The sequence below is a fragment of the Mustela lutreola genome, chromosome 2 (genome assembly GCF_030435805.1).
Source record: "Mustela lutreola isolate mMusLut2 chromosome 2, mMusLut2.pri, whole genome shotgun sequence".
Lineage (NCBI taxonomy): Eukaryota > Metazoa > Chordata > Mammalia > Carnivora > Mustelidae > Mustela > Mustela lutreola.
The window spans coordinates 76,565,694-76,593,131 of record NC_081291.1 but is presented as its reverse complement, the minus strand read 5'-3'; the positions used below and the strand labels follow the sequence as shown (position 1 = coordinate 76,593,131).

The following is a 27,438-nucleotide window of genomic DNA, read 5'->3' as shown; positions in this document are numbered from 1 at the left end:
GCTAAGCAAAATAAGTCAGTCAGAGAAAGACAAATACATATGATTTCATTCACATGTAGAATTTAAGAAACAATTTAAGAAAACAAGCAAAGAAATAAAAGAAAATACAGGTTAAAGAATGCTTATGAAAAACAATGTTGGGGTGTCCAGGTGGGTCAGTCAGTTATGCATTTGACATTTTTTTTTTTTTAAAGATTTCATCTATTCATTTGACAGACAGAGATCACAAGTATGCAGAGAGGCAGGCAGAGAGAGAGGAGGAAGCAGGCTCCCTGCCCAGCAGAGAGCCCGATGCGGGGCTCGATCCCAGGAACCTGGGATCACGACCTGAGCCGAAAGCAGAGGCCTTAACCCACTGAGCCACCCAGGTGCCCCTGCATTTGACTTTTGGTTTTGTCTTGGGTCATGACATTAGGGTCATGGGATCAAGCCCCAAGTTGGGCTCTGTGCTGAGCCCTGTGCTGAGTCTACCTGTCTCTCTCCCTCTCCTTCTCCAGCTCGCATGCACTTTCTCTCCAAAATAAATAAATAAATAAGAGCCTAAAAGAAAACAAAACAAAACAAAAAACCCCAAAAAACCAGGGTCAGCTGGGTGGCTCCGTTGGCTAAGCCTCTGCCTTCAGCTCAGGTCATGATCTCAGGGTCCTGGGATGGAGTCCCACATCAGGCTCCCTGCTCACTGGGGAGCCTGATCTTTCTTTCCTCCCCCACTTGTGCTCTCTCTCACTATCTCTGTTGCTATCTGTGTGTCTGTCTCTCGCTCCCAAATAAATTAATTAATTAAAACTGAAACTTAAAAAAAATTTTTTTTAAAAACCACAACTGCTACTAGAATTTATATGCCTATTGTTCCCAAAACACTAAAGATGATGAGCCAAGGAAGTACAACCTATGCAGCAAAATAAAGAGAAAACAAGAAACGCCACATGGAAGCAGAAAAACAAAAGGCATCAAGGACCCTGCCAAGGAAACAAATCGCAGTTTAAAGAAATAAAGAAATGGACTGCATTACCCCATTGAAAGGCAGGCGCTCAAGATGGCGTCCTAAAACGAACGCCAAGTCTAGACCATACATCCCTAATTCTAAGACACCCATTTCACAAACACTCCTAAACAAGTTTATCCTACAGTCCGATTTCAGTGGCAGCTGTCCTTTCTCATCGGCACAGAGGACGATGGTGTGTTTTATTGCTGGTGGCGTCTGACAGTTAAGGAAACGTGCTCCACCTACAGAAAGTGACTCCAGTAGGAAGATGGTCAAAGACAGACCGGGACGTCCAAAGGCAAGGACAACTGGGAACAGCTATGAACTGTCAACTCAAGTAGCCAGAGATCCACCCTCTGTCTTTCCCTCTGGAAACACTCTAACGCTCATGAGCAGGGAGACTATGGAAGATGACAGAACAGAAGAGAACAGGAAGGCGGAGGCTGGTCCCCCAAACTGCAAATCCAGTCCTTACGAGAGGCATTTTACACACACCTGTAAGTCCTCACATGACACACCGGCGTCCACAGGACAACACAGGGAGGAAGGAAAGCAACTACAAGTGATTTAGTTCCCCCAAACCAACTAGAAGCAGAAAGAAAGCAACAGGAGACTTAACTGTGGGCATTAAGGCTGGACTGTGGAGCTATTTTCATATGTCCTTGGCCATGAGCCTTGCTTGGAGTGTTGAGAGCTGCAGTCCCCAGGTTGGGGCTAAGATGCCTCTGCCCAGAGGCCAGTGACAGGTGACAGCACCTGTCCCTCATCCTACGACACAGTGACTTCATGCTTCCTATGCTCAGTAAACCTACATTTTCCAAAACAGAGTAAAATGGATATTTACAAACCTGAAGACAGCAGAGGACACATTGACAATAGAAAGCTATGATGTTAATATCTAACCGCTTTCTTCAGGGAGAATGTGCCACTCAAAATCTCCGTCTGGATAGTTCTAACAACAACAATGACAAAATCCACCCATCTGGAACCGTCTACAACGCTAGTTTTTCTTTTTTCCCCAATAGGTTATTTACTGGCAGAATCATCATGTTTCCATCTTGGCTTTTAACCACAAAATGAGGGAAGGGGACTTCTGTGGGGTACATTCTCACCAGAAGCAGAAGGTGTCTGGAAAGAAGGTGTAAAAGACGGAGATAACAAAGTGGAAAGAGAGGAACACCGGCAGTCTGAAGACGTCTCTGGAAAAAAGAGAAGAATAGCAGAAGGAAGAAGGCCCCCCAGCCAGAGAGGCCACAAAGGCCTTATGAGAGGCTCACCTATTTACCCTTTTTGCCAAACTGCCAAATGGAAAGGTCAAAGCAACTGGCTTCTAACTGACAAGCCCCACAAAACTTTTAAGAGAATGAAAAAGTTATTGGAAGGACAAGTTAAGAAAAGGATGTTGAACTCTGCTCTGGTTCTCCTCTCCTCAGTGACACCTCTCTTGATCACTTGTCCTGATTTATGTCCAAGGGCACGTGGGTCACCTGCTGCAATTTCCCAGGGCTCTGCTGTCACTTGCTCTGGCAGCTCTGACTCCAGCATGTTTTTCCCAGCATGCCTTGCACCGACCATGCTGTCAGCATCCAGCTCTTACCTGGCTCTAGAATGTATTGTCTGGTTACAGGTGTCTGCTCTGACTCCTGAACCACGCTCCCTTGATCAAGACCTGCAAGCAAGGAATTAACCAGAAGCAATGCCAACAGGGGACTCTACATCCCAAACCAGTCCAAAGGTCCAGCTTCTCGCCCACACTGGCAACCCATCCAGAGCCCATACCCCCAAGCAGCTCGGCTTTTTCCAAATGTGAGTGAAGTCCTGCCCACCTTTCCAAGTAGAGTCAGAGGGACACACCTCTAGACTAGGGAGAACGGATGCCAACCTACCCATCCCCATCAATCATTTGCCTCCACCAAGCTATTCAAGTAGATTTACTAGTCTCCAAGACCAGAACTAGAGGAGCCCCGGCCAAGAGGGCAAGTTATTTGATTAATCTAAAATACAAACGTCTCCATAAACAGAAATTAAAGGAAACATTTCAGGCCACTATATCTTAGAGATAAGATCAGAGACGGGTCTAGGAGCCCCAAATGCATAAATAGTAGGCAGAGGAATACTGTAGCATTTTTGGATTTCAGTTCAGTCGCTCGAGAGCTTGAGATGAAATGAGCGTTAAGGAGCAACGTTTACAGATAAAGGCTCCAAAGCCAACACGTTCCCTGCAAGATACGGTGAAATGCTACAGAAGATGAAATGCTACAAGCCCACAAATTAATTTTTGATTCAGAAAAGGGGCAGAAGAAATACAAGAGTGTGAGGGTCAGAAAGCAAAGAGGACAGAATCAAAAACAGTGCATGTGGATATTTGGTGCGCTGCGGGCAATCTTGTGTCTTCCTGCCCATCGAACATTTAAAGGAAAACCTGATACAGTGGCACTTTAATGAGATTTTGATTCCCATCAACCCAGGCTGGCACTCCTTAGATATAAACATTAGATTTTTATCCATGGGAGTCAGGTTATTGTAAGTATTACTGAGTTCAAGAACCCCGAGATTCTAAGGAAAGGTATCTTGTGGTGACACTCCCCGGTTGCCACATTTTCCTCTTCCACTAGCTGGAGATTCTGGAATTTCATTTTAATGGCAGCCAAGTATGATGTTTTGGATGCAGGAAGTAATTGAATGCTTCCCCCAATGTGTGCCATAGATTGAAAAGAACCAGCACAATGTTTTAAAACTTAAGGGGCTATTATATGTAATTTTTAAGAGGGTTAAAAGTTAAAAGAAGACAAAACAGAAGAACCTTCATGATGCTTCATGCTCCCCCATCCTCCATCCCTCAGTCAAGTTCCTTGATAAAAATGGCTAAAGTAGGGGATGGGGTTGGGGAGTGGGTGATGTAGGTGAAGGGGATTAAGAGGTATCAATTTTCAGTTATAAAATAAATAAATCATAGGGATGAAAATCATAGCACAGGGAATACAGTTAATAATATCACGATACACTTGGGGCACCTGGGTGGCTCAGTGGGTTAAAGCCTCTACCTTCGGCTCAGGTCATGATCTCAGGGTCATGGGATCAAGCCCCACACCAGGCTCTCTGCTCGGCAGGGAGCCTGCTTCCTCCTCTCTCTGTCTCTGCCTACTTGTGATTTCTGTCAGATAAATAAATAAAATCTTTAAAAATAATAATAATAATACTACCATAATATACTTAAGGGCATCTAGGTGACTCAGTTGGTTGAGCTTCTGACTGTTGATTTCGGCTCAGGTCATGATCTTGGGGTCATGAAATCAAGCCCCCTCGCATCTCATCCAAATGATGGGCCTAATATTATCTAGTCTGCAAAGATTTCAGAAAAGGGGCAGCAAAGGCCATACTCTGGCAGGACTGGAGCTCCGTAAATGAGGGTGGGTAGGACAAGAAGACACTTCTCTGGAAAACCAACATCTCTCTTAACCTCAACACAACAAAAGGGCAAAGAGGACTTGAGAAAAGCCTGAAATACAGACTGTCACTCATAAGCCAGTTTTTCTTTCATCATCTCAGTTGTCTCATTTCCTGATTACATGTGTACCGGGCAACAAAGCTCAAAGAGGCTTCTGTTGGTCTCTCCATTCCAATACTTTGTAATGACATTCAACGTGACCAGCCTTGAGCTATGACATTCATCCTCATCCCTGAATTTAATCTTCCCTAGTATCTTTGTATCTACTTATTGATTAAGTCTTGCTCCAAAAGGGTGTAGGCCTCTTGAGGAAGAGCATTATTATCTCTAGCTTCTTGACAAAGAGCTAGAAATGCTTCTGGTAGGTATCGGAGAGGAAGGCTCACACGGGTCCAGGAGGAGGCATACGGGAGCCTGCTCCCTGAGCAACTGTGGGCAGGGCCAGGCACAGGAAACAATATGGTTGTCCTTCCTCAGCGTGTGGGGTGCATGATGGTGGACACCCATCGAGGTGCAGTTAGCAAAATGGATGGTATAGCAACATATCTCAGAAACACAGCACGGAGCGCCAAGTCACAAATGGAATGACATACAGAACAGGATGCCAGCCAGCCTGAAAGCAGTTCCAAAGTATTCCTGTAAACACATGAGTTAAATCTTTCGTGGGATGTTGTAGTTCTAATTGGCCAAAGCAAAAGAGAGCCCAAACTGGGCCAAGAAGGAGAGAGGGACAAATGAAGAAACAGATGGAATAAATGGTCAGACAGGTAGAAGGTGGATATAGTGGATTTGAAGGAGGAAGGCCACGAGGGAGACACACACAGACACGCATCGCCCGGAGGTCACATCATCGGCACACTCGCCCACGTGGAGGTCTTACCTGAGGCCCCCGGCTTGTGGCTGGGCTGGCCCACCTGCTGCACACTCTGCTGGAGCAAGTGGAGGCACTCCCCAAGGCAGCTGAGGGTGGCGGCAGAGGTAGCTTTCAGGAGCAGCAGATCCTGGTCCAAGGCAGTGAGGGGGCCAGAGCCTGGCAGAGACTCGATGGCGTGCACGAGGTTCTTTTGCTGTCCTTCCACCTGGTTCATCATCTACAAAATGGGAAGACGGCAAAGAGGTGAGAGAGGACAGTCCTCCTTTCAGGAGGCTGGGGAGCAGCTCTTGACACCCAGGGGGCTGGACGAGAGAGGTAAGAGGGGAGATGAAGCATCACCCCCAGACTGCGGGTGGCATGACAGTCTACTCAGAGGGTGCTCAGTACACGTTAGTATTTTGACCACACAGGCCTGGGTGAAATCTCAGTAAATCTCTTCAACGGCATACAGCTGCAGCTCTGATCCCAAGAGCTCTAGAGCTAAAAGAGTTCATTAGGGCCATCCTCATGTATGTTACTGATCTTCAGAGGGCAAGTCAGTGATAAATACGGTAAAGGTAGAAGTCTTGGGGCACCTGAGTGGCTCAATCACTAAGCGTCTGCCTTTGACTCAGGTCATGACCTCAGGGACCTGGGATTGAGTTCCCCGCATCGGGCTCCCTGCTTGGCAGGAAGGAAGACTGCTTCTCCCTCTCCCACTCCCCCTGCTTGTATTCCCTCTCTCACTGTCTCTTGTCAAATATATAAAGTCTTTAAAAAAATAAAAAATAAAGGTAGAAGTCTTTGTGGGACGTCACTAAGGTTCTTTCACTCCAACAGATTATCGGAGACAGTGGATGAACTGTGGCTTGGCCTCAAAGCAAGACCAACTCCCTACTTTTCCTCCAGCCCCAACGCCTATCTGCTCGGCAGTCTTTTTGAAGCTCAAGAAACAGAAGCGAAATTTTGGGCTGGCATTTGCATGAGTGAGATCACAGTGAAGCCAGCCACAGATCATTCCACCCCAAAAATGCTAAATCGGATGTGACTTTCACACCGTGTAAGATGCCAGGAGGAAGTGAAAACCCAGAAACCCTAGGGCTTCTGCCAGCCCTATCCTGCAGCTGAAACTTTGATGGCCCCAAAGAACCATATTTTGTGGCCTGTACTCAATCCACAAGCTCAGATAAGCCACAGTCTACTTGCATCTTTGAATGGACAAATCAAGCAGAAAGGAAGTCAAGACCTAGAAAAGAAGTTGATAGGTTAGCTTGTGAGTTTCATCTCCCTTGTGTTCCACAACTTTCCAAAAAAGACGAAGCACATAAAGTGCATGCCCAGCAAATAAACAGTCGCTCCAGGAAAGGGAAGGGGGCAAAGTGACTCGCCGAGGTCCCAGGGCTGCTCTGCATCAGAGGTGGCAGCCAAAATCTGGTTTCTAGACTCTGGTCCGCTGTTCTTCCAGCTCCCCACCCAAAAGCCATCTTCAATGTGAGCCCCTAACTCTGCCTTTGTTGCCATCTACCCCAGAAGATCCTGGTTACCCTCATGATGTCACCAGGTGGGGAGAAGCAATAATTCCGTAAGGAACCCCTGGAACTGGACCACAAATCTCATTCCATGCTCAGCCTTATTTTTCTATTTCCTCTTTGAAAACAGACACCTGCTGTTTTCTATCATTCTGTGTCATTGGCTTTTATTTAAAAAAAAAAAAAAAAAAAAAAAAAAGCTCATCCATTGTAATCCTTTATATCGAAATAGGTGCCATTACTTCAAAAAGATAACAGTTTTTGAATCACAGGTAAGCCAACTGCACCAACCTGGCTTGGACTCGTCACCTCATTGTGCACACCAATCCTCTGGCCATGCAAATTATTTTTTGCAGATTACAAAGGTTATGCCTGGTGCTCTGGTTCTTAAAAAAAAAAAAAAATAGGGGTGCCTGGGTGGCTCAGTGGGTTAAGTAAGGGCTCTGCCTTTGGCCCAGGTCATGATCCCAGGGTCCTGGGATCAAGCCCCGCATCAGGCTCTCTGCTCAGCAGGAAGCCTGTTTCCTCCTCCTCCTCCTCCTCTCTCTCTCTCTCTGACTGCCTCTCTGCCTACTTGTGATCTCTGTCTGTCAAATAAATAAATAAATCTTTTAAAAAAAGGGGGGGGGACACAAGAGGGGCTAAGTTAAGTATTCACTTCTGCCTTCAGATCTTTGCTTAAAAGCCATCTTCTCTGCAAAGTTTCCTAAGCCACATCATTTAGAAATGTATTTCCAAGGGCACCTGGCTACCTCAGTTGGACCCTTGGATCTCGGGTTGGGAAGGGGGGAGTTTGAGCCCCACCTTGGGTGTAGAGATTACATAAAAATAAATCCTTAAAAAAAACACTGTATCTCCAGTCCAACCCTTGGCACCCCCCCATCCTCCTTACTAATTTTTCTCCATAGCACTTACCACCTTCCAACCTAACTGGTCATTTGCTTACTGTGTTCATTTGCACTAGTCATCATTATCTGTGCTGTTCACTGATCTATCCCAAGTACAGCAAAATATCTGTGACGTGAATAAATGAATCCCCCGTCTCACTCTTCTCTGAGGTACAAAGGAACTGATTTTTGACACCAAGTCTACAGACATCATTATACTCAATTAACATAATAGGGCTGAAGATTTAGTAAAGGATAATACCTCCATTATGAGTCTAGGTTTACCAAGAATTACTCCAACTGGTTAAATTTAACTTGACACCAGACCAAATGTTTATGTGTTCTTTGACAGTTCTATATATAGAACTAACAGAGAGAAGTGGATTTTGAGCTATTTGTCATAGTCAACATTTCTGTAAATTCCCACCATAAAATCTTGTCTTAGAAACATGAGGTGTTGAAAGGGAAGAAGAAAACGTAATGAAGAAAACATGTAATACATTGTTCTTGACTATTACGGATGATACGCAATGCTTAAAAGATGAGTAAAATCAAGCCATTAAGCATATGGGATACACTTCTTTTTAATCAATAGAAAGAACTATATTCCAATGATATAGTATAGAATACTTGTTATTTCGCAAGCATAAAATATTACATATAAATTACTTGTTATATACTTGTCATGTTGTAAGCATAAATTATTACATATAAATTGCATAAAATTACATAAAATATTACATATTGCATGTGTAAGAATTGACTTACAGAATTTTCTACATCATTACAGCAGAGACACATGCCCAGACATGGAATCCACATATCTCCTCTCTAGAAAGTATTCAATGTAATTGAGAGCCTCTTGCTAGTGCCCGAGACAGGACAGCCTGCTTGTTTGTGTGTGTTTGGGGGGGGGGGGTCATCTGAACCAGCAATGGGGGAGACTTGACAGTTACAATGATTTCACACTGAGCAGTGGCAGGGGGTACGGGGATGCTTAATACCTTATAGGCCAGAGTACAGTCCTCCTAAAACATGTTCTGCCTTGCTCAAAAAGCCATTGAGAAACTCTGTGCTAGAGTTTTATCAATAACCAAGAACCCAGTGGATTCCAACATCTTTCTGGGTAAACTGAGTCTAGCACAGTGCTTGACACACAGCAGACATTCCCTAAAGATTCGTTTTCTCCCCCTTTTCCATGTGACACGAAACCAACCCAATCCTTTAATGAGACCGCTGATGTCATCTTCACTTCGTGTTAATTCCATCAGGCTCCACAAGAAATTGAAGGAACCCGCAAAGAGACAGGATTCCTAGCCTTGGAGCTGTGTATCATAGTCATTACTGCTCTAACATTTCTGAGACTGAGAGGCACTGAGGAAGAGTCTTCGTCAGACTTTGGAAGAACATGTTTTAGCTTCTTCCACAACTAATTTAATTAAAAGCACCTATGAGAAGATGGATATGGCACTGAAAAGCTGTATGCAACAATACTGATGGCAAATGCTTAAAGCATCCCCTCTCCCTTTTAAGGTTCTTTTTTTTTTTTAAAGTGGGCTCCATGCCCAGTGTGGAGCCCAACATGGAGCCCAAGGTGGTGCTTGAACTCATGACCCTGGGATCAAGACCTGAGCTGAGATCAAGAGTTGGATGCTTAACCCAATCAGCTACCCAGGTAGGTACCCGGCTTAGAGGTTCGCATGGACTTATCAGCAGAAGAGCAAAGCACAGGCATCGATGAGTAGGTTTGCCTACTGCAACCAGTTTTTGAAAAAGTTGAAACCACTTACTTTAATTATGTAAGTTCCACATCCAAGCCCTTAACACTTTTTTCTGAAGCACATCCACATCAATTGTTTATGGTTTTTAAGAACAAAGTGCCCACATTTCATCTCTTCCTGGCGTTCCAGAATCAGGGATATCACCATCTTATATAGCACAGGTACAAAATGGGACCCCAAATGAAATTTCAGATATCCACCCCTGAAAATGTCAACTCTGAGGTTATAAAATCAACCATATGTAGGTCACATCGAACTTCAGAGATAAGCAAATGTCACGGAGGAAAAAAAATCCTATGGTCCATTTTTTCATAGTACAAATAATGAATGGTGTACATACTACAAAATCAAAGGAGAGAATGCTAATAAAATCAGTGGCTGCAGATTTTATTGCTTTATTTCAATAAAGCTGTGTAAAAGGAGATTTCAAAAAGGAGTAAGCAAGGCTAGCTAAGAAAGTCTCTTTAAAATGGGCTCAGGAGGGGCGCCTGGGTGGCTCAGTGGGTTAAAGCCTCTGCCTTCAGCTCAGGTCATGATTCCAGGGTCCTGGGGTTGAGCCCCGCATCGGGCTCTCTGCTCATCAGGGAGCCTGCTTCCCCCTCCCCTCTCTCTCTCTCTGCCTGCCTCTTTGCCCACTTGTAATCTCTGTCTGTCAAATAAATAAATAAAATCTTTAAAAAAAAAAAAATGGGCTCAGGAGGCTATCAGGGAGGAGGAATTGATGCGCATCCTAAGAACCGCGAACTTTTTGCCAGTTGCAAACCCTCAGCCTGGACTTAACGCCCTCCTCATGATGAGCCCTGAATCACTGGCTATCTCCACTTCAAAAAGAGTCAGTGGGATCTGACAAATTTCAACCCTCCATCTGCATGCTAACCCAACCAATTCTGGTTAACCTAGCTTCAATCCCTGTTTTGCATAGAGGACCTGAATGAGAACAGTACTCATTTTTCTGCCTTTGTAACTCCACCCCCTTTGTTCCCTTTGAAACAAGAGTCGGGTTTCTACATGAACTGTGTCTCCCGAATTGCAATTCTCATTGCCCAAATAAATACCCGTTGGCTTACCTTTTGAATGAATTCTTTCTTTCTTCTTTTTTTTTTTTTTAAAGATTTTATTTATTTATTTGTAAGAGAGAGAGAGTGAGAGCGAGCACAGGCAGACAGAGTGGAAGGCAGAGTCAGAGGGAGAAGCAGGCTCCCTGCGGAGCAAGGAGCCCGATGTGGGACTCGATCCTAGGACACTGGGATCATGACCTGAGCCGAAGGCAGCTGCTTAAGCAACTGAGCCACCCAGGCGTCCCTTGAATGAATTCTTTCTTGGTCAACAGCTGAAACCACGATAAAGAGGCTAAAACCTAACATGATCCAGCTCAAAAAGCTCAGATCCAGCTGAAGAGAGACCTGAAGGGGAAAGCAGGGGCCCAGGGGCTTCCAGAGTCTGACTGTTTCAGACTTCTCAGAACTGCAACCTTGGAGCAGGTTTTGAGAGATGCCTGAAAGGTCGAGTCCCATGGTCAAATATCCATGAACACCAGTTCATCCACTGGTAATCAAAGGATCAGCATCAGGCACCTCGAGATAAAGACTCCTTATCCTCAAGTTACCAGGGCTGCTTGCTCAGTTGGCGGACCCTCCTGGGTTCACAGATTTCCGTCACCTTCGGTAACTCAATCTGTGAGGCTTGGAGGAAGACCAAGCAATGTGATGCCAGTGTCAAGGTGGCCTTGGTTTAGCATTTATTCTCTACCTGGTGGATTTCAGAAGCCATTTTTAAGTCTCCCTCTGGGTCAGGGGTCAGTCCTTGGCTGACTTTAGGCAGTTGATTTAGCCAAAGTCCTCAGCTAGGCTTGAAAGCCATGCTTCAGGGACCTTTAGAAGCAACACACACACACACACACACACACACACACACACACGCACACACACACAGAGCTTACTGCCTCCCTTAACACATATTTACTATTCCACCCCCCTCATTAGCATTACTTTAATATTCCAAGAAACTGCCACCCCCAAAATGGTATGACAGCTCATTAGAGAAACTTCCTAAAATTTCCATCAACTCTGTAATGGAAACCATCAACAGTTTGTATCTTAAAATCCTTTGAATGCCTTGCCTAGCTGTTTAGACCAATCCTGAACTGTTGGATCTTAATGTGTACCTAATCCTAATCAATCAAGCTCTGGTATTACAAACCAAACTTCGAATTCTCAAATTCGGACCTTGCTTTCCCTACTCGGAGACACGGACAATCCCCTGTGGATGTGCTGTCCTCCCTTCCAGTGGTAAATAATAAAGCCATTTTGCCGGATCAACAGACTACATTGCTGATACTTGCAGAGCTGGCATTCCAATCTCCAAAGACTTCCTCCAAATTCCCTAGTGTTGGAGCACAGTAGGTCTTGGCCTCTCACCTGAACGATTCCTTCTTCCTGCTGTACTCCCCAAGCTATGTCTCCTATTCTCTCCCAGCACAGAACCCACCTGGAATAATAACCTTTCTCTATACGTCCAAACACAGTCCTATGGGCTTCCCCCAATGCTCTCAAGTCTTATTATGTGAGCAGAGAAAGAAAACCCTAGCTAGTGGACAGACCTTACCAAATCTACATTTTCCAGTAGGGTTAAGAGAGCGGGCAGCAGCAATAAGAGACAAGATGAGTGGGAGGAAATGGGGTCCATCTCCAAAGGGCGGGGAGGCTGCTGGCTACATGATGAGATTACAAAGAAGAAAGTTTAAAAACACAGGATGAGAATGGAGAGACTGATATAAGGAAATTAATGCTCTAAACCAAAGGAAAAAAAAAGGGGAGGGGGAGAGAATATCTCCAAAAAATTGGCCATTATGTCTTTGATGGCCTTATTGCAGGGGTCAGCAAACCTCTATAAAAGGCCAGATGGTCGATATTTAAGGGGTTTGGAGCCATTGGGTCTCTGTGACAACCACTCAACTCTGTCACTAGAGCCTAAAAGCAGTCAGACCATGGGTACACAGATGAGGGTGACCAGTTGTTCCCCTAAAACTAACATCTGACCCCTCTCAATTTTGGCATCAGATAATTCTTTTTCTCATTCAAGTTGTGACTTGACTGGTTCTTGCTATGACGAGATTTTCTATGGTATCCCGGTCATTCTGGCTGTCACAGTGGGAGATTTTAGGTCTGACTGGGATTATTTTCTTAGCAGGCTACCGAGTTTACTATGTACAGCACACAGGCCCCTAGCCTAATTTTATGTCCTGTGGTTTCAATAACCATCTAACCTCAGAGCCTTCATGGTGCTATCTTGACCTGCTTGGTTTATGTCCTGTCTCAAGGGCCTCGACTGGTCCCCTCCAGGGCTGAGAGCACAGAAGAAGGTTCCCTACCCCTGGTGCCTCCAGGGGAGAGAGAATGTCTTTGGCTTTCTCCACAAGTGCTTGTCTTGGCAGGAAGCCCCCTTGCCCTCAGCTCTGGGTGGTGGAGGGGAGAATCTGGCCTGAAGTCCTTGTTATGCCTGCGGACAGAAAAGTCTGCCTTCTTTTCAAAGATATGTAAGTGCAGACATTCTATTTCTACGTCCAAGTTGAAGACTGCTTCATAAGCAGATCTAACTGGCCAAATGGAAGGTTAACATGCACTTCTTGGTAACACAAGCAACTCTTCCTTTTAGAAAATTGACAGGAGAGAAGCATTCATCATTTCTAGATTTCTGCCTACTTTCTAGATACACACCCACTTTACTTTGGGCTTCCAGGTGTCATCACAGAGGCTGACCATCACGAAATAACGTAAGCCGTGGTTCCAGATTTCTCCATCCATCCCATTCCTGGGAGACAAGACAGGCTAACAGCATTTTTAAATTCAACACTTTGACACCTGGCCTTTATCATATGAGATGAGAGGGATAGGAACCAAAGACAAGAGTGGTTGAAAGACCAATCCAGAGATGAAGGTGACCCAAAGTCTGTTCTGGTCCCTCCATAGCCTCAGTAAACATGTGGCTGCTATCCAGAAGTTTCGGTGCTGTTCATAAATGAGCCCATGCTGACAAGAGCAGAAGGCAAAGGCAAAATTCTGAAATGTGCACACACACACTCAAATAAACAAACAAACCACTTTCTGAAGATGTGTGGGAGGGAGGGCTACTTTTTTTCTTTTTTTTTTTTCTTTTTAAAGAAGGGACAGGCAGAGGGAGAGAGAAAGAATCCTAAGCAGGCTCTATGTTCAGTGCAGAGCCTGACATGGGGCTCAATCCCACAACACAGAGATCATGACCTGAGCTGAAATCAAGAGTCAGACACTTAACTGACTGAGGCGCCCAGGCACCCCAAGTCTGCTCTATTTCTTAAAAACAGATTCCTTTCTGTCCTAGCATCACCTTTGGCTTTTCTACAATTATTTCCTCACCAGCCCCAATAATAACTCCATAGTGCACACACATGAAGTACAAATTTTATCCTGACCAGCTCCTAAAACCAAACCATGTTCAAGAAATAGGAGATAACAGCAACCACAGCCAAATAAATCTAGGGTCCCGTTGGTACCCCGCTTTCATTTACCCAGTGGGAAATTTCCAGAGACGCCAGGTGTCCGGCTGAGGTCACCTGTCACAGCAGTGCCCACACTCCAGGGCCCTCTCCACCTGAAGACACGATCCTGTGTACTTCCTCCTCACCCTTTCTCAGATTCTGGAAGTAAAATAACTACCTCCTGCCTCAGAGAACAACTAGGACAAAGTTTCTTCCACGGTTTCTTCCTTGCCCCACCATTTCTCACCACCTGGAAACAACTTGGGCTTTTTTGTTGTAGTTTTGCTTTGCTTTGCTTTCTGATTGCAAAAGGCTGGCTCACTCCATCAACCACCATCCCAACGAAATCAGTCAGTGAAAACCGTTACAGAGAAGGAAGTAAAAATTACCCGCAATCCCACTTCCTAGAAATAAATAAGCACTATTAACATTCTGGTATTATTCTGACTCTTCCAACTCATGTGTGCACCCACAAGTTATTTTATCTTAGAAGGATCATCCCTTACAAATAATTGTGTAAATTTTTGTCACTTGGAATGTATCACCTGTAATGCCTGGGACTGACTTCAAAGTAATCCAGTTTGGGGGGAGGGCAGGGAGTGGGGAGGAGTAACGATGAAATAGTATTGGCTTTGGGGGTGCTGAAACTATTGATGATGACAAGGAGATTCAATATTACCTTCTCTGATTTTTTTTTAAGTTTTTTTGTTTTTGTTGTTGTTGTTGTTGTTGTTGTTTTGACAGACAGAGATCACAAGTAGGCAGAGAGGCAGGAAAAGAGAGAAGAGGAAGCAGGCTCCCTGCTGAGCAGAGAGTCCGATGTGGGGCTCGTTCCCAGGACCCTTCGATCATGCCCCAAGCTGAAGGTAGAGGCTTTACCCCACTGAGTCACCTAGGCGCCCCTTCTCTGATGTTTTATGTTTGAGATTTCTTCTATTGTTATTTTTTTTAAATAAGGGGAAAATACATTGCTATGGGTTGAACTGTGTCTCTCCCCACTCCAAATCCCTACGTTGATATCTTAAACCCCAGTACATCAAATATGACCTTATTTGGAGACTGGCTCTTTACAGAGGAAATTCAAGTTAAAATGAGGTCATCAGAGGGAACTGTAATCTAGTATGACTGGTATCTTCATAAAAAGGGGAAATTTGGACCCAGACATACCTAGAGGGCAGATCAGCCCTCTCTAAACCAAGGAGACAGACCAGTGCAGACCCTTCCCTCCCAGACCTCAGCAGAAACCAATCCTGCCAAGTGCCTTGATTTTGAACTTCTAGTTTCCAGAACCATGAGACAATAAATTTCTGTTGTTTAAGCCACTGGGTTTGTGGTACTTTACTAGTGGAGCCCTGGAAAACTAATATACACACCACAGATACCTTTCCACATCAGTAACGACAGACATTTTAATGGCTGCTTTGTATAAGACTTTTAACTCCCAGCAAAGTAGACCCTGGCTTTAGAGCCAAAGTTCCTTTGATGCAAACCCTCCAACACTTGTTCACATGTAATTCCTGCTACAGGAAAAACTGAGGTGGAGAAAGGATTTTCAGTATTATGTAACAAAATATGCCTACGCAAAGGTTAAAAGCTATTCTTTTTCTTAACTCCGGTGTCAGTGCCGAATGTTAACATGTTGGTAATGAGGGGCACACGTGATACAAGAGGAATCCTCTCACATCTTCTTCCCGAAGAGCACATGCTACAGGCCACAGAAGGATCTGGGGTAGAAGGGGAGGCATCAGAAAATAATCTGTCTTAATGACTACTCATTTATCTGCACCCTCCGCCTCCCACACACAAAGCCACAGAGAAGAACCAGGTGCCGAGCCCAGAGGAAGGCGCCCTCACTCTCCCTGGAGACAAGGTTGGCTTCCATGGCACAACACTCAACAACAGGGCTCCTGACTAGCCCTGCCCACAGCAGGCAACTGACTCCCAACTCTGTCCACTTTGTTTTCTCTGAAAACATCTTTCCTCCCTTTTTTTCCTTGTATGGAAATGATGCTTACCACAGAAAAAAAATAATCAAAAAAACCAATACCATAAAACATCCCAAACCACAGAAAACATATGTTCAAATCGTGGCACAAATACTTACATCATTTTTATGCATGCATACGTGAATTTTACTTTTTATGAGAATAGTTGCACATCCTAATACTGTCTGTAACCCTTTTTATTCCATATACCATGTCAATACATTTTTTTCAGGATTTTATTTATTTGACAGAGAGCACAAGCAGGCAAAGGGTGAGGGAGAAGCAGGCTCCCCACTCAGAAGGGAGCCTGGTAGGGGACTCGATCCCAGGACCTGGAGATAACAACGACCCTCAACCAACTGAGCCACCTAAATGTCCCATCAATAAATTTTGACAATACTATTTAAAAGACTGCAGACTAATCTATCGCACAAACGTACCACAAATTATTCCCCAATTCCTTACTGTTGGACATTATGAAGAGATTGTTTCTTCCCTATGACAAATTACAATTCAACAAACTTGTCTGTGGCTAAGTTTCAGCATAAATTTATGATGATTTTCTTAAATTCTTAGAAGACGAATGGCAGGATTTAACAGTACTCAACATTAATTTTAAATTTTTGATAAATACTGCCAGCTCACCCTTGGGGGGGGGGGGCTGTCTTCCCTCAGCAGTGTACCAGCTGTCCTTTCTCTATATATAATCTTTTTTTCCTAACCAACTTCATCAGCAACCCTCCCCCCAGCCCCCACTCCCATCAAAAACCAGTATCTCATTGTTTTAATTCACTGCACACCTGTTCACTGTGGATGTCCCTCTATAACATGAGGTAAAGAAAGATGAAGAAGTTTCTCTATCTGGCAACGAGTAGTAAATAAGCCCTTGAGAGCTACTACATAGTATGGCGAATATAAACAAGAATATGGTACTATAATCATCCAACTTTCAGATAGTCTAGAACTTAATTATTCCAAGTACTATAAAGAAAAGATAATTACAGAATGTGATAGAGGCGCTAAATATCATTACAATGGCAACCACATTACAATACAGAAATGCCTGAAATTAACATGCTGTACACCATAAAGTACACAAAGTTATATGTCAAATATGTTCAATAAAAAAAGAACCTTCCCTATCCAGTACAGAACGTTTAAGCAAGTAAGACTAATGGGAGTCCAGAGTGTCTCGTTCCTCAGGATAGAGGCAGCAGTGTGGATGGCAGGGAGGTCCCCACCAATGGAGAGGGAAGCTCCAGTCCTGAGGAAAGGGAGCAGAAGGACTACTGGGAAAATCACGTGGATCCAGAACACTCTGGAAGACACTAAAGTTCTCTCCTAGAAGATCCCAGGACAATGGAATGATGGGAAACCATTACAGAGGGCCCCAAACCCTCCCCGTGAAGAGAGGGCAGCTCTACCTGAACCTTGTCCACCTGCCTAGTTAGTCCATCCCCAGAACCCACCAGACAAGGGGAGGGCATCTGTCCCCCTTCTCCAAGCCTGCCCAAGGCCCACATCTGAACTGAACCCAACCCTGAAGCTGAAGAGCTAAGCAGAAAGCTGCCCTTTGCTTTCCCCACACTTCCCCTTCTCACGCTCTTCCCTTTCCTCCAGTATAAAAGCCACAGTAACAGTCCGATGGTGGATAAGAGAAGCAGGGCTACTCTACATGGTGGGGAAGGGGAGCTCTACAGTGTACAAAAACGCTTTCACAACCGTAATCTCCTGTCCTCCCAGCTCCGCCCTGGCCACAGTTATTGTGATTCTCCTTTTACAGAACACTGGGGCCCAAATCATAATTATCATAGAAGTGCAGAGGTCATGACTAGAATCCAGTGTCCTGGGTCCAGATGGCTCTGTCTTCTACGTCATTCCCAGGAGACACAAGAATGTCTCCGCACATGCCCATGGTGTGATGCCCACCTAGTAGAGACTTCTACCGAAAAGGGAGCAGAGGTTTGCAGAGTGAGCTGACTAATCCATGGGCCAACTCACCATGAACTGAACAAGCACAGGTTAGACCACAAGCTCTGGGTAAAATGCCCAATGGGGGAAGAAAAAGTGATCCATAAACAGAAACTATACCATCTAGGTAAGGATTGTCCTGCAAAAGGCATGGAAGCTTCACTGGAGTGTTTAAGCTCCTCTTAGACATTCTCAAATCAGAAACTACTTAACCTAAGTCATGTAAAAAGCAGAAATCAAAAGGGGTTTTACTGAGGTCTTCAGAAGTCTGGTTGATCTGCCAGTTCTCAGCAAATGCTACTTGGTGTATCCGTTTTTTTTAATCTCTTGGAGAATGCAACTTCACAAACCAAAGATCAGCAAGAGCAAAATTAAACCATTTTCTTGAAATTAAACCATTTTCTTACGCCTGCTTTATCTTTGTTCGCTCATATCCCACATGCATGGCTCAGCCTTTCTCAAACAACTTCTAAGTGTCTGGATATTTAGTCTCCATATTGGGAAATTCTTTTGTTTTGCAGAGAGACAAGGCTGTTTTTAAGAATTCCTAAAGAAAAGAGGCCAATAGACATCTATATTCTAACTTCCAACTTGGTAGCACGTTGTTTACATCAAACCAAGCCCTGTTATCTCCACCTAGGAAATGCGTGCTGCTTTCTTTCACATTTTTTTGTTTTTAGTTCAAATATCCATCCAGAGTCGCAGACAGGGATATAAAAACTCTGTTCTCTTTTCCAGCTAAAATTAATTTCACTAGTGCCAATTATTTTCAGGAAAGAAATGCATCTCCAAAGGGCACTTGAAAAGGGGGGAAAAATTGGACAAGAATTTTATGCCTCTAGGCAAATCCTTTATAGCATTTGAGCCTTGGCAAATGAAACTCTGGAGAGACAAATTCATTTATCAGGAATCTGCTTCATTAATCTGACAAGGAAAATTATGTTAGGGGATAAGCCACCAGTAATTAATATTTATTGTATCTCCACTGAGTAAATGATACGACAGTCACCATTTTACAGAAGAGAGAACACAATTCCTGCACACAAACTGCTTATAATGTAATCCTCAAGGTGCTCAAATAGGAGATAGAGTCATGATACAGAATACACGGTGCTTTACAAATGAGTGAACCACTCCTTGCAGGTGCTTGCCCTGGAAACTGCTCTCTGGAGATGGAATGAACTGGCATGGGTCCATCCCCACTCTTCCTCACTGCCTTGAGACTCTGATGTACAATTTATAAGAAAGTTAAGGGTAAGAGTGTGTAAAACATGGCCATTATTCATATAAATAAATGCACAAAAAGACCTTATTAAATTATAATTAGCTCCATACATGTCTAACTCCAGGACCCAGCCTAATGACCAAACCAATCCATTCATCCCCTGCCATATTGGAGGATGGGGTCACGGGACCTTATTCATCAGAAGACTCCTCACGGGAGATGCCTGACAAATGTATGTTGGGTAGATGAATAGAGAAAAGAAGGAAGCAAGGAAAAGAGAAAGCAAAGCAAAAGCAAGGAAAGGGGAAAGAAAGATGGTAGAAGAGGAAAGAAGGGAAGAAAGGAGAGAGGGAGGGACGGAGGAAGGGAGGATCGATCTCCAGGGTTCCAAGAAGTTCTAACAAGCTGGCATGAGTTCTCCAGCAAACCCAAGAAAACCTTTCCAATGCCCCAAGTCTGGTGTTACTATTTCCACTCAAAGAAGAATGTATATTTTCCTTTTTGTCCTAAGACCTTGGAACTTTAGTCTTAATTCTGAGTCTCCCCCAGCACCAATAACCCAGAGGGAACAGGACATTTTAACTGCACTTTAGACATCTCTGAGCACACAACAGTCCCAAGTTCCTTTACGTTCCTAAAATAATCTATATGGTACTGGGAAAAACAAGGCCCTACCTGAATGGGTTCCAGGCTCATCTTCTAAGCAGTCCATGGAATGCCTTTCTCCTGGTTAATTTTTACTCTTTCTTCAGACCTCACCTTATAGGCTGCTTTTACCCGGTAGGTTTCCACCATCTCCCCAGAAGGTTATGGTCTCCATCACCCACAGAACCCATCCTGGTTGTAGTTAAGTCATGTGTTATGGTACCCATTGGTTAATCTGTCCCACCCTTACAAGGCTCTGAGCTCCATGAGGATGAGGACCTTGGCTCCCAATCTTTCTCTCTTTCTCTTTTTTTTTTTTTTTAAGAAGGGGAGAGAGTTGGGGAGGGGCAGAGGGAGAGAACCTTAAGCAGGCTCCACCCCTAGCGTGGTGCCTGCCATGGCGCTCTATCCCAGGACCCTAAGATCATGACCTGAGCTAAAATCAAGAGCCGGACACTTAACCAACTGAGTCACCCAGGCGCCCTGAGGACCTGGTCTACATTTTGTTCACTATTGTTTTCCTAGCACCTAGGACGGAGCCTGGCAAACTGTAGGCAAAAAATATAAAATAAGTAAATGAATATATGAAAAAAAAACCCTCCAGACATCTCCTTAAGAACTGGCTATTTTCCCCATTTCCTGGCATGAAAGAAGGTAAGATCGGAATGCTCTGAAGAGATGCATTCAGTACAAACACAGCCAAACTACATCTGAAAGCTGACAAGTCAAAGAAGTACAATACCAGCTCTGAACGGGTTGATTTTTCAGAGCAAGACAGAGAGCATCAGTAATCGAGGACAAGGTTTCATACTTTCCCTGCATGTCTCCCCGGGTCCAGGGGACCACCGTCAAAGAGCATTCATAGTGAAGAGTGGAAATCCACCCATGCTAGCTCAAGAAGGGGATCTGTTGCATGGCTATGGGAAGGAGGTACCCAGAGTCTACTAGAAAGGGCTGCTCCGCTGTCCTTCAGAGATCCCCCAGTCTCTTATCTCTATAGTTTCCCACCTTCCTGCTCTCTCTCCTCTTGCTCAACTGAAAACTTTCCCAACCTGTCTGAATCCCAGCAGAGCCATGGGGAAGCCAAATCTATGCAGTTTCAGAGGTCTGGCTTCCTTTTTCTCTAAATTCAGATTTGAGAGAAAGTCAATGTGATGGGTTGGCCATAGAGGAGATGCATAGGCTGGTGCAATCAGCCAACATTGGTATCTCTTCAGTATGTGGGCTCCTCTCCACCATTTCTCTTTGTGATGTTTAACTTGATCTAGGATTCTGATATTCATGAGATAGAAGGATGTACACTATTTGCAAATATTTTTGAAAACTCCCTTTACAGGAAAACTTATGGATCCAATGGGACATCAATTGACTGATATCATCTGTAATAACTAGTCAAATAATAAGGGATTTCCCAAAACTTAATGCTGGTGTGACATGAACATCAAAGTTACACAACTTCCTGACAGGGGGTTCTAGAAGTATACTAACTTCTTAAAAATGCTATGATAAGCATCCAGCTTCAAATGAGCCCAGACTACCCCCCTCTTTCAGTGACAGTACTGATGATGTAAGAAATGTCGGGGTTTGAAGCTGATGGCCAAGAAAGAATTCTTCAAACGTCTTCAGCCCAAAAAGGTGGTTTTATTAAAGCATGGGCACAGGACCTGTGGGCAGAAAGAGCTGCACTGGGGTTGTGATGGGTGAATGACCATATACTTTCAGGTTGAGAGGAGGATTAGGGACAGCACAAGCCTCCCAGGTGTTTTGGAAACAAGGTTTCTAGGATTCTGAGGGGGTTAGTCCTTGTTAGGAAAAGGACCTTTATTACCGTTTAGTAAAAACTCAGTCATGAGACCCTTCAGATGTATATCAGTAGGCCATATGCTTGGAGGATGATTGCTAACATGTATCTTTAGGAGTAGAGATACAGGAGTTTTCAAAGGAATTTTTATATGTTAAAGAAGACTTACAAGATCCTCGGGGGTTGGGATAATGTTAGGCTAAGATTGCCTTTTGCCCTTAGCAAAGTGACAGCATTGAGGCAGCTGATCTCTCAGAGGAAGGTTGCTCTGCCTGTTTCAGGGACTTGTCAATGGGCTCTAAGTAGTAAGGAAATTTAATTTTTCTTCTGCCTTTGTTTCCCACATGATTACCATGTAATAATGCAAAGCCCCCCAGTCTAAAAGGAGTTTAGAAGACATAAGGGCTCAATCCACAGTCCCCTCTCAGTTTATACCTTTTCTGATTATTTCCAAAGTCTGGAAAGCAACCCAATTAGCTATGTTACCTCTTTTCTCATATCAGGTTCACAGGTCGTTTTAACACATCTATTAACTTTGTGGAAATGGATTTTGCTACATTAGCCAACTCTCCCAAGAGCCCTCTGCAGTTTTCCCTATGCAGCTATGATTAAAACAGTTCTCTCTCTCACAGAAGTTCTCCTCTTCCCATGACCATCACCAAACCAGAGACGTAAAAAATGTCTGGTCCTGACAATGCCCTGGAAAGTACAGCTTCCCAAAACAGAATTATGTGTGATTCTCACAAAACATGGCTCATATACCTTGTCCCTACCTTCTCGTGAACACACTACCCACTTGGGCAACCTGGCACCTCTTGACTTTCTGTCAGGCAAACATCTTCTCTAGAAATCCTTTCTTCCTCACCCTTCACAGTCAAAATCCTACTAGGTTTACAGTGCCTGGATCAAGGCAGTGCCTCTCCATGAAGCTCGCATTTCTCCATGGAGAAACTACACCCTCAATCCCTCCAAGGCCCTGCCATGAGCACCTACCTTTCTGTCTTTAAGTTCTTGAGGTGTGGGAGCAGCCCCATATTCCCTGCACCTAGCTAGTACAGAGAGATGCTGATTAAGTGTTCAGCACCCGTGGCACCTGGGTGGCTCGGTGGGTTAAGCCTCTGCCTTTGGCTCAGGTCATGATCCCAGGGTCCTGGGATCGAGCCCTGCATCTGGTTCTCTGCTCAACGTGGAGCCTGCTTCCTCCTCTCTCTCTCTCTGCCTGCCTCTCTGCCTACTTGTGATCTCTCTCTGTCAAATAAATAAATAAAACCTTTAAAAAAAAAAAAAGTTTTCAATGACCCACTAAATGCATCCTTCAGGCTTTGGGCCATTGCTTCAAGTCTTCAGGTTTGTTCTCTTCTGGTGAAAATGTTCTCTCTTTCAGTTGTTATATTTGTGCCAGAGCTGGGGCTGCCTAATTTTGGCTAATCTGAACATTTACAGAAGGAAATTACATTTTCTCCTTCAGTTCAGAAAATACTTAGTAATGCCTATCTCCCTTTAGACTTAGCTGGGTACTGTTAACTCACCATCTTTAAACTAACCTTTTAGAAAATGTGTAATATTAGCTCCTCTTCCAGATACCTTCTCAGGATTCCCCACTGTAAAATAAACACATGCTGTAATTCCTTCCATAACTAAAATGTAAATACATATTTCACTCTTGGGATAAACTGGCTTTATTTTCATGTAAATTCAGTAGCAATAAAAGGTAATGGCTCAGCATGAGGAAATGCTGCTCCCTGGCTCCCTCAGAAGCTTCTGACTATCTGTGTTACCTTCCACCCCACCCCAATGCATCGAAAACCAAAAATATCTTTTTCAAAATGCAATTCCTTTAGTAGGGAAAAAAAAAAAAAAAGGAAAGGAAAAAAAAAGTTTAAGATATTACTTCAAACTGAAAAATATGCTACATTTTAATAGACCTGCATTTATGTTAGAAACAATTTCCTCAGCTTGCTCGTTGGGTAGATATTAAGGGCTCTACAGCTCTGAAAAGCCTGGCAAGGCTGAACAATGACCATCTTTTACCCACTCCCTTGCTGCCCCCTGCTGACAAAAGGTTGGACACCTTTGCCAGACACTGCTCTCTCCTGGGACAAGGGCAGCTATAGACACATACACCCACTGGTCTAATGGGTACCAAACCCCATCGAGAACAAGAAAGGGCCAACAGACATGGCTCCCTAAGGTTTTAAGAATGAATAGAAGAAACAAAGCATTCACATAGGAAATCATGCAAAAGCACTATAAAATTATACTGTTAAATTTATAGAGTAAGGGTTGTCCAGACTGACAGGATTCTGGGAAGGGTCAAACCAATGAAGACAGAGGCCCCATAAAGGTTAGTGATTCCCAATCTTTAAACCACTAAGGAACCCTACCTCAGTCAGCATGGACTTCTTGCTTTCCATAATTGGCCCACATAATAAAACCAAAGTAGCCGCAAACAATCATCCAAATATTTCAGGCAAAAGCAAAGAAACATAGATGACTGCTTGACTTCAGTCAGGTATTTTTAAAGTGTGAAAAAAGCTCATCAACCCCCTGAGAGAGATGGTTCTAGAATCTTCTCTGAGAACAAAGGCAAGAGAAATATACATAAAATCAAATTTCCTTACACCTTATAGCGTATTGATAAATACCTGAAAGACACGGGTGTGTCGTTCCTCATGGAACTCAATGGACACCTTAATGCTGATGTTTTGCTAGAGACTAAAAGCAATCTTAGCCTGACAGGAGCCAGACATCCAGCATCTGTAAGTCTTCTTGAGCATATGGAAATCCCTGTAGAGACTTCCTTTATCTCTACCCCCCTCCAACTTAAAAGTATATAATCAAGGGCTCCTCACAATCCCAATGCGGGTCTTTCTGCCAAGTGGCCCTATCTCTGTGCATTACAATAAAATCACCCTTTTGCACCAAAAACATCTGGAGGATTCTTTCTTGATGGGTTCACTCAGCAGCCCCACATCAGAATCCATGAACCCTAGGATGCTTCTCAAGGGGCTTCTCAAGAGATCTGAGAACACCCACAAAATGTATTCCCTGGCAGGTAGGTGCCTAGGAGGCTTTTCCTCAGGAGGAAAGAGTCCTTGGCTTTCATTAGATTCTCAAAGGGGCTTGTGGCCAATAATAAATCAATCAATAAACAAAGTTAAGGATGCCAGGCTAGGAGCTCCTTGTACAGATGAGGAGAAAGGAGGCTGACGCAGCTCTGGGGGAGACGCCATATTCACCGATTCCTAACCTGAGAGGGCCCCACACAAGTTTCACTGGAAGAACAAGCATCTCTTCCTCTTCTTTGTGCGAACTCCCCCGTAGTTGACTACCACAGGTCACATCCCATTGACAATTTTAAGGTAAAGAAAAGGCCATGCCAACAGGCCATAACGCTTAACCACTTATCATGTGTGGATAGTTCTCCTTGACAAACAGGTCAGTCTCTTTGCAAAGCCAGTTTGCAAAACTGATGTTTTTGGTTCCACACTTGCCAGGTTACAATCCGTGACAACTGAGCAGATGAAGTACCTGCAGGCACTAATTAATCTGAGCTTGGCTGCCTGGAAAATTAATACATAAAGAGAAAGTGGAGAGCATGTAAAATTTCCCAGTAATTCGGTTTACTGGTGGAAGGAGGGCCTTCCCCATTCCCCCACACCTCCCCAACTTGGACTGCCCAGGCTCAGCACCACGAAGCGTAATTTTGGGCATATGGTTCCATATTTCTGGACCTCGATGTTCTTACCTATAAAATGGGACTCCTAATAGTGCTTATTGTATAGATATGTTGTGAGGAATAAATCAGTCAATCATCATGAACCAATTGGAAATGGTCCTAATACACAGCAAACGTTGCGGAAGTGTTGGCGGTTGCTGCGGTGGTTCCTGCCATGGCCACCTCTACCATAATTATTATGGGGACACTTAAATGAGACTACGTGTAAAGAGCTTAAAATAGTGACAGGCATGTTGGAAACGCTCAATAAATGTGAACTGTGGTGACGATGAACACCAGTGGGAAAGTGAACAGACTGGGAATTACTATCCTGTTATTCTAGCCAGGCATCGTAACACCAGTGTATTTAAGAGGCAATATATTCAATAAAAACCATATTACACCTCTCTTGCAGAACCGTTTGCCTTCTCTGCTGTAAAAAGCAAATCGTTGATTTATTGATTTTATTTTTTATTTTTTTAATTTTTAAGTAGGCTCCACGCCCAGCATGGGGCTTAAACTCACAACTCCAAGATCAAGAGTTGCATGCTCCACTAAGCCAGCCAGGTGCCCCAACTGATTTATCTAGTTTTAAAAATAACTTTACCAAATCAATTACGGTTGATTCTCCTTCTTCACAGTAGTCAGGTTCCACAGTCACCATGAAAACACTGAACTATCACCCGTAAGGGAAATACAAGGGGATGTTCCTGGGAGCCTCTAGTGACACTGTCATCAACTAAATACCATTTGTGTTGTAGAGGTTTGTTTGCCAATGTCCCGTAAAAGAAGCTAGTGTCATTAGCATTGAAAACTGTCTTTTCCATAACATCCTTTTCCTGTATAACACTTAGGCAGTACAGTAAATTCTCATTATTCACAGTAATTATGTCCTACGAAGTCACCATGAACAGTGAATTAGCAACACGAATCAGTAGCAGAGTGTGTGTGTGTGTGTGTGTGTGTGTGTGTGTAACAGCACTCCAGCTGGTCTTAAACCCTTAAACACTCCTTCCTCACTGACCTAAGGCCCTTAGTCTGTAAGAGAACTAATTTACTTTCTTTGAGACTTGCAGACCATTGGCCTTGAGAAGTGAAGAACTAGAACCTTCCCAGGCCCCAGAGGCCACCAAGTCTGTTTGAAGTCACCTCGGCTTCCTATCAGTCCAGAGTTTTCTTTTTTTTTTTTTAAGCAAAATGCTTTTCTTTTTGAGGTCACACAAATGAGTTTACTAACCTTCCTTTGTGTATCTGTAGACCTTGCCCTGCTTTGCAGAAGAAGAGAGTACTGGGGCACTTCACGAAACAAGAACCAGACCTCCCCCTCCCACGCACAACCACAGAGCACTGAGATAATGTTCACAGCTGACATCATCAAATCCACATGTGACCAAGAAATGCCATAGGCCACTGTGCGCTCTTTACCCACTGACTACCCTAAACCCCTTTAAACACTGTGGGCCAGGCAGAAACCTCAGAGTGGGCATGAGGACAAGAGTCTGCCTTCTCCTTGGGTTGCCAGTCTCCTGAAAAAAGCTCAGATTCCTTTCCAATCAAAACTTGAGCAATGCTCCTTCCAGCAACACAGCCCAACTTGGGTTTGGTAACAGGCAGGCACACGCATACCCATGCAAGCACATATGCACTTATACCATAGATGATAACCTTAAATGTTAAAAACGCCTCATCCTGGGAGGTTTTTTTCTTTCTTTCTCTCTCTCTCTCTCTCTTTTTTTTTTTACTTTGCAAAAAAGAAAATGGGGTTCACAACTCTTAATTCACTTGCCTGGGGCCGCCCCACTCATAGGCACCAGAGTTGGCCCTCAAACCCCATCCAGCTGGACCCGAAGGCAGAGCTGCTTGCTCTATAAGGAGCTCCTCCCTCGGGGATCCATCTTCTGCTCTCCTCTGCATGGAAGCAGGAACAACAGGCAGACCATCACCTTGTGTGACTTCCAGCTCAGAATGGCTGCACTGGGTGACTCGTTAGGGGATGTTTTACAAGTCTGCAAATGACTACAACTGCCCCTTAAGTTAACAATTTTGGGCTTACAAATAAATTTTAGCAAGTAGGAGAATCTGTAAATAAAGGATCCG

General features: G+C 44.0%; 1 protein-coding gene across 4 annotated transcripts in view; it reads right to left on the bottom strand.

Annotated features, from left to right (window-relative positions):
- Positions 1-27,438, bottom strand: part of OSBPL10 (oxysterol binding protein like 10) — a 327,328-nt gene that overhangs the window by 71,769 nt on the left and 228,121 nt on the right. For all 4 annotated transcript variants that reach the window (XM_059162392.1, XM_059162393.1, XM_059162395.1 and 1 more), the window contains one exon: positions 5,314-5,524. In XM_059162392.1, coding sequence (XP_059018375.1) covers positions 5,314-5,524 — 211 coding nt within the window. The remainder of the gene's footprint in view (positions 1-5,313; positions 5,525-27,438) is intronic.